Source organism: Microplitis mediator, chromosome 3 (assembly GCF_029852145.1).
Source record: "Microplitis mediator isolate UGA2020A chromosome 3, iyMicMedi2.1, whole genome shotgun sequence".
NCBI lineage: Eukaryota > Metazoa > Arthropoda > Insecta > Hymenoptera > Braconidae > Microplitis > Microplitis mediator.
The window spans coordinates 15,429,130-15,437,609 of NC_079971.1; the positions used below are offsets into that span (position 1 = coordinate 15,429,130).

Consider the following 8,480-nt stretch of genomic DNA (forward strand, 5'->3'; position numbering starts at 1 on the left):
CCGAGTTCGTGAACAAGTGAACAAGCCGAAGCATCGGCGCGAATCTGAACAAAGTGTACGAGTGCAATAATTAATAAATAAGTGCAGTGCGTACGTACTGATAATAAATTAAATAATTAATTACGCTTAATAATTATTTGATCGTGTAATTTAACGCGTTACCGAAATAAAATATTATTTTATATTTTATTTTATTTCGTTCGAGCAATTCTGAGAACTACGGATTATCTGTGTCTCATTCGCAACAGCAGTCTTGTCGCCTCGCCGTGTAAGAATACTCTGACGTCACTCGTCAAGTATTTCGTTAAGGGGTTAGGGGTAGTCAGAATTTTCAAAAAATCGATTTTTTTTTTTTTGCATTTTCTTAAAGTATAATATTTTAAAAATATTGTGTGAAAATTTGAAGTGAATCCGACAAATTCTTTTCGAGTTATTTAACAATGACCAAAGGACGCTCGGGTGCTACGTGGCATTCGAGTGCAGGTAGCTAGAAACAGCTGCAAGCAACCGACCTTTCGGGTTTCATTGTCATGAATATCTCCCCATTTTAATGTATTTATAATTATATATATATATATATATATATATATATATATATATATATATATATATATATATATATATATATATATATATTCACAATTTGTAGGTAGTACAAGAACTGAAAAATAATTTTTGGTTGCCAGTATACCTGTAGTCGTTGCACTGATCAGTCGATAGTTTTGTGATAAATTATTTCTCAAGTGAATTAAATTATTAACCATGGGACGTGATTCTAGAAAGGTTTCAAGAGAACTTCGGAGTTCTGAAAAAATTAATAAGTCGCGTTCAGTCAAAAGAAAGAATGTTTTTAATCCGAAAACAGCCGAACGTGATGAAAGTATTCAGAGTACATCTTCTAAAAAATTAAAACAAAACACTGAAGATGATGTACCTGAAGACAGCAGTACTGAATTTCGAATAATAAATTTTATTCAGGTATTCACTGCAATTTCTGCTCTTATAAAATGTAAAAAATGTGATGGAAATGTAGTGTTTCAAACAGCAAGTACACGTGGGCTGGGATTCAAAATTGTAGTTGCATGTAATAACTGTGGAAATGAATATATTCCTTCCTGTTCTTTCGTTGGGCATTCTTATGAAATAAACAGACGTTTCATTTTTGTAATGAGAATACTAGGAATAGGATACGAAGGATTGTGCAAGTTTTGCGGCCTGATGGACATGCCGTCTTTTTTAGATAAATCTACGCATACAATTTTACTGAAACAGATTTTGAATTGTAGTAAAGCCGTCGCAGAAACCTTCATGACGAAAGCTGTGAATGAAGAAAAGCAAGCAATGCCAACAACTGAAAATGAAGATATAAATCATCTAACTGTATCGGGAGATGGAACCTGGCAAAAACGGGGATATACATCGTCATTTGGAGTTTCTTCTATAATTGGCTATTTTACTGGAAAGATTCTTGACATAAACATTAAAAGTGCATATTGTAAGCTATGTGAGTATTGGAAAAAAAAAACAAATACTGTTGAGTTCGAGGAATGGTATCAATCGCATGAAGATGTGTGTTCTGCTAATCATTAAGGGTCTTCTGGGAAAATGGAGGTGGATGCGATGGTCGAAATGTTTTCGTATTCTGAAACTAAATATGGAGTTAAGTATGCCAACTATATTGGTGATGGTGACTCCAAGACCTATTCAGGAATTATAAAATCAGATCCTTACGAAAATACAACTGTAAATAAAAAGGAATGTATAGGGCATGTCCAAAAGCGGATGGGGAGTCGATTACGTACGCTGAAGAGTAAACAAAAAGGTCTTGGTGGTCGAGGTAAGCTCACAGGAAAATTAATAGACAAACTAACTGTGTACTATGGTTTAGCAATACGCCGGCATTGTGATTCTATTGAAAATATGAAATCTGCTATAATGGCAACCTTTTATCACTACGGCTCGAGTGATGAAAAACCGAATCATGATATGTGTCCAAAAGGCGAAGAATCTTGGTGCTCTTACCAGCGCGCTGAAGCAAGAGGAGAGCTTGATACCTTTTCTCACGATTATTCTCCTTTACCTTCTGATGTTTTAAAAGCTATCAAGCCTATATACGAAGATCTTAGTAATGAAAATTTACTTTCAAGATGTGTAGGTGGATTCAATCAGAATAATAATGAAAGCTTTAACCAACTAGTATGGAAAATATGTCCAAAAACGGTAAATACTAGTTTTACTATCGTACAAATAGCTGCATACGTTGCTATGTGTATATTTAATGAGGGTATAAATTCATTATTAGTCTTGATGAATACACTAGGACTTAATTGTGGGCCTAATTCTCATCGGTATGCAGAAAGAATGGATGCTGCACGTATCAAAGTAGCAGATAAGCGCGCTAATGATAACACCCGAGAAGGTCGATTGCAACGTAGGCACCAGCAAATCGATATTTTGGAAGCTGCTATGTCGGCTGAAGAGCTATTATATGGTCCAGGAATAGATGACTCAGTGTAAGTTATTAAATAATTCTTATAATTCGACATAAATCCATAGCAAAACTTTAAATGCGTTTTTCTCAAAACTATGTTTTCTGAACTGGTGATCACTGTAACTTAAAAACTGCTCGGTAGATTTCAATAAAATTTATTGTACTTTTGAAATACATTAAAAACTCGTGCCTGATCGAAGGATTTTTTTTTTTTTCAAAAATTTCGATTTTTTTTTAACAATAAACTGTCGGTTTTTTTCTCGAAAATTTGAAAAAAATTTCCTGAGGCCGCCATTTTGTTAATTTCGAAAAAAAAAAAAAAAGCTTCGATCAGGCACAAGATTATCTATTAATAAAACTAATTTTTCTTGTCCGATTGATTTTAGATGAATCTCCAAGGACTTATGATGATCACCGCAAAGGACTTCGGGAGGAACGGGCTCTACAAAAACAGCGATAACTTTTTGAATTATTAATTTTTTTTTTTGAAATTTTCGTGAAGTCAAATCGAAACGTGTTCTAATAAAGCTATGTTTTTATTTTTGTCAAATAAAGTAATTAACTACAAAAAAAAAATTATTGAAAATCATCATTTTTTCATACCCCTGAGTACCCCTAACCCCTTAATACGAACGCTGTATGTGTGTCTCCGGACAATAAAATTATTTTATTTTAATTTCGTGAACCGACTGTGTTTTTTTTTAGCAATGAACTGATTTGTTTTCCGATCAACTACGAGAAAATTTGTTTTGTTTATATCGAGTCAAGCCGACACCGGCAATTTATTATTTTGTTTGCAACCGATTACTTTTGATTTTTGATCCCGATCAACGATTTTGTTAATTAAAATACGACTGATTATTTGTTTAATTCTGATCAATTATTTATCGTAATTTTAAGTGTCTGACCTTTCCCCGATCCGCCACCCTGAGCCGATTTTGATAATTGTTTATTTGGTGATAGTAAAATCACCTGGCGCCCAACTATAAATTTTGAACAAGGTTGCCAATAATCGTAAGTGTATTCGGACTTCACTCCGGTAGATCCCCGGTGGTGAAAAACCCGTTACAATATATATATATATATATATATATATATATATATATATATATATATATATATATATATATATATATATATATATATATATATATTAAGGTGATTCAAAAAACAAACAAATTTTTTTTTCTTCCAAACAGGTTCAAAAGTTTCGATTAGATAAAAAAAGACGCCTGTAAAAATTAGAGCTCTTAATATTAATATTAACATTGTCCGCATTGCACTTTTCTATTTCCCATAAGAATAACATAGAAAAAATGTTTTTTACGTCTTCTGAGTTTTATAAGTAGCTAACGATGCTCCATAGGAATAATTTGCAGGCATATTTTTGTAGGGAGTTGAATGCTCTACAAAATAAGATTCTTATCATTTTTTGAGGAATCGCCTTGTTCAAAAGTTATTTGAGGTTGAAGTCGAATTCATATCAAATTTTGAGATTTTCTTACTTTTCCGGCGAAACTATCAGACCTATTACAAAATATCATTGGACCATTTTTGTAGACAATTTTATTCCCTAGAAGTTTTTTCTATAAAGTTCGTTCAAATTTCGCATTGTTTTCTCGTTATTTTTATTTGAATGTCATGCTCATAAAAAAAATATTCTTCTGATCGATTTTAAGAGCTTGACATTAAAATAAAAATAACTAGAAAACAATGCGGAGTTCGAAAAAACTTTATTCGGAATAACTTCTAGGGAATAAAATTGTCTACAAAAAAGGTTTGATGATATTTTGTAATAGGTCTGATAGTTTCGATATATATATATATATATATATATACAGGGTGATCCAGAATTACTTTCACAGCGAAAAAATTTAGATAGAGGAGGTGATTCTAAGCATGAAGTTCCTTTGCCACTTTTGAAAATTTTGAGTAGTTTTTGAGTTATGCAACATTTTAATTGACCAATCATATGTGAGGACTGGAATTTAAAAAAAAGTCAAAAAGAATAAATATTAAGTTTGGCAACGACGCAATTATTAACTTCAAGTTATACATAAATTTTTTATTTCAAAAAGTTCGAATTTTGCAAAAGTTTGAAGAACGAAAACAAAACACGCAATCGCAACCTCAAATATATTCTTATCATACATTTTTTAAATTTACTTACTGAGAATTGTAAATAATAATCATGCTTTCATCATTAGAGTCAGGACCACGAATAATTAAAGCACAATCATGTTTTTGGGGCATTCCACGCTAAATCGACCACTTTTGTAACAAGCCCTTTCTGATTTCACAGATAATTTTTTTTTTATTTTCTATCTCACTAAAGGCGTTTCTCATAATTAATTAAAATTATCTTACGCAATCAAAAAAAAAGTTACGAATTTTTGAAAAAAATTTTTCTTTCATTTTCAAAATTCCAATACTTTGGCAAAAATAGACGTATCGGGACGTTGTTTTTTTTTTACATTTTGTCTTAAATATTATCTTATTTTCAGTCTTGGAAATAACATTACTGTCAGTCTTGAATTTCGTGTCATTTGCATTGGTAATTTTTTTTTACTTTATATCTTGAATTTTGTAATACTTTTTGTCTTGAATTTCAGTAGTGAATTTTCTTCACTTTCTTGTCTTGAATATTGTTTTACTATTTTTCTTAAATGTTGACTTACGGTTTGTCTGAAGTTTCGTTTTAAATTGTATCTTAACATTTGTCTTGAATTTTGTCTTAGTTCTTGTATTGAATGTTGTCTTACTTTTTGTCGTGAATTTTGTCTTACTCTTTGTCTTGAATTTTTGTTTTACTTTTTGTCTTGAATGTTGTCTTACTTTTTGTCTTGAATTCCGTCTTACTTTTAGTCTTGAATTCCGTCTCACTTTTAGTCTTGAATCTCGTCTTACTTTTTGTCTTGGATTTCGTCTTACTTTTAAGTTCTGATTTTTATCTTACTTTTGGTCTTGAAATTCGTCTTATTCTCAACCTTGAATTTTGTCTTTGATTTTGACTTCTTATAAGGCTTTAATTTTGAAAATGAAAGAAAAATTTTTTTCAAAAATTCGAAGCTTTTTTTTTTTGATTTTTGAAACGCCTTTAGTGAGATAGAAAATAAAAAAAAATTATCTGTGAAATCAGAAAGGGTTTGTTTCAAAAGTGGTCGATTTAGCGTGAAATGCCCCAAAAACATGATTGTGCTTTAATTATTCGTGGTCCTGACTCTAATGATGAAAGCATGATTATTATTTACAATTCTCAGTAAGTAAATTTAAAAAATGTATGATAAGAGTATATTTGAGGTTGCGATTGCGTGTTTTGTTTTCGTTCTTCAAACTTTTGCAAAATTCGAACTTTTTAAAATAAAAAATTTATGTATGACTTGAAGTTAATAATTGCGTCGTTGCCAAACTTAATATTTATTCTTTTTCATTTTTTTTTGAATTCCAGTCCTCACATATGATAGGTCAATTAAAATGTTGCATAACTCAAAAACTACTCAAAATTTTCAAAAGTGGCAAAGGAACTTCATGCTTAGAATCACCTCCTCTATCTAAATTTTCTCGCTGTGAAAGTAATTCTGGATCACCCTGGCACACTCTAATATATATATATATATATATATATATATATATATATATATATATATATTAGGGTGTGCCATTTTAAGGCGACTTTTTTTTTCAACAAAAAAACAGGCTGAAAACTCGCAGGAAGGTGAGAAAAGAAGCCTGTTGAAAGCGGATCTCTCTAATCAATATTTAGAGATGCCCATTGTAATGGGTGTACTTATTACATGAATTTTATTGTGGTCTCCATGCAACGAGTATCCCACTCATGTACAAAACTTCAGGTGTTTTGTAAACCTGTCTGACTATGCTCAGGATCTCCAGGTGAGGGTAAACCCCAACTGGACCACGTAGTGAATTAAAAGTTAAGAGAGAGAAGATATGTTATAACTTATACTTATAGGGGAATTGTTTAAATAATTAATAAGAAGTTTATGTAAGAAAGTGAGCCTGGTATTTATTGAAGACGGGTCGTCTTACAAAATTTATGATGACGGTGAACAATAATTAAAATGGATTGGTGAAGATGACTCGACAAAATTTTATAACCAACAAATGTGACCCTACTCTGTGATATTTCTCAATGACTCTATTATTAATATCAAATTGACTCTATTTTATAATATCAAATGATTCTATTCTATAATACCAAATGACTCTATTAACAAAATTTTACAAGAACGACTCCACTCACTTCACACGATTCTCCAGCACAGTTCCAAGCAGAAAAAACCCAAATGGTGGTGTTGATCCTCACTCTCAGAACCAAGTCCTCCGTCCACGATATTCCTTCCAGATCAATTCTCCAAAGTCCACAGTAATTTATAGATTTCCAAAATAAGCTTCCACTTGCCAGTGGGCTTATATGCTCTTGGCAATTGGCGTATGTACGAATAGCTTGTACGAGATGTTGAGTATAAAAATTTATATGTATTGTTTAGCTGCGGGAAATGCGTCCGTCTTCGGTGAATGCCAAAAACCAAGAGGCCGACTCTCGACAATCGCCGAGCCTCATACCCTTCACTTGCAGGTTGGCGAACATCGACTAAAACAAAACTGTCCCCAAAACTCGACAGCAGTGACCCCAGCGATAAGTGGACTGTTTAATTATCGGCTGTTGTTGTGGGAGGAGGTCGCTCTCGTTTCGGCGCGAGTCGAAATTTGAATTTAAATTTAAAACATGAATTTCACCCCGTTACACTCTCCCCCCCAGACTCGAACATAACTCCAAAACGGAACGACCTCGTCCTACAATAACTGCCAAGGGTACGTTAACATTAAATTAAATAAATTAAATTTATACTGTAAATTATTCTGATTTACTGAAACCATTAATTGAAGTACAAAAAAAGTAACATAATAAACTGGAAATATAAAAATAATTAAATGATGAAAAATTAAGGTAATTTATTGTTTCGCGTCGTCACGAGGGGCGAAGTCGAGGACATACGAGATGCCCCCACTTCCACGGCGCGGTGAGCTGATCAGCTCGATGAGGGCCCGCTCTTCCTCATTCGCGAGGTCACCCTCACGAATGACGACGGGGGCCCCCTCTCCCTGTCTTTGTACCCGGAGTTCTCTGGCCCGGCGTCTTCTTTCCCGCCGACGGCGTGTCTGCAAGTTGACACGGGCCTGGTACGCTTCCCGTGCCTCTGGGGCCGCTTCGGGGGCCGGGGCTCGCTTGCGTCGAGCCCGACGACGTTGGTTCTTAGTCAGACGCCGTTCTGCAGCCTCCTTGTCATTGCCTGAATCTGCCATCCTGAAATTACAACGCGACTATTTTATTACGCGGACTGGATTGCGGTATTTTCAAGTCAGCCGTGTAATGAGTACCGAGGTTCTTGCCAGCTTCGTTACGCAACTGTACGACTACCGGGCTTATGATTTTATCTACAAAGGCAGGTCCCAGAAATTTATGAGCTAACGTCGCACAGTACCGGTCAGCTTTCTTTGACAGCTTACGATTTGGGTAGTAAACCCGATCACCGATATTGAGCACTGGGGGCTCTTTCGCACGTTTATTGTAATACTGGGCCTGCCTATCACTCTCTTTTCTCATCACAGTCTCGACTCGATGACGTAACTGGTCCATGCGGGTCATTCTAACTTTCCATCCCGGGTTATCGTCCTCAAAATCATGAACTTCTAGTTCAGTCGCTCGCCCCGATAAACGCGGTTCGCGGCCATGATTAAGATAATATGGTGTTAAATGAATGGACGCGTGATATGACGAGTTATACACCAACTGGAAGTCACCAAGATGCGCATCCCACAGGGTATGATCTTGATCGATATAAGCCCTTATCATCGGCTTGAGGGTTCTATTGATCCGCTCAACCGGGTTTCCCTGGGGATGGGCAACTGCCAGTGGAGCAAACTTGACATCAACACTCTTTAAATAGTCTCGAAGAGTCTCATTGAT

The 8,480-nt window shown here is 34.4% G+C and overlaps 1 protein-coding gene across 1 annotated transcript; it reads left to right on the plus strand.

Annotated features, from left to right (window-relative positions):
• The first annotated feature begins 649 nt into the window (after window positions 1-649).
• LOC130664805 (uncharacterized) lies at window positions 650-3,074 on the plus strand. Its single transcript, XM_057464908.1, has 2 exons — window positions 650-2,513; window positions 2,878-3,074. Exons 1-2 carry the CDS (start codon window positions 1,606-1,608, stop codon window positions 2,879-2,881), a joined length of 912 nt encoding a protein of 303 aa, XP_057320891.1. The 5' UTR covers window positions 650-1,605; the 3' UTR covers window positions 2,882-3,074.
• Window positions 3,075-8,480: the final 5,406 nt, after the last annotated feature.

Coding starts and splice junctions, on each gene's coding strand:
- LOC130664805 (XM_057464908.1), top strand. CDS start 1,606: ATGGAGGTGGATGCGATGGTCGAAATGTTTTCGTATTCTGAAACTAAA.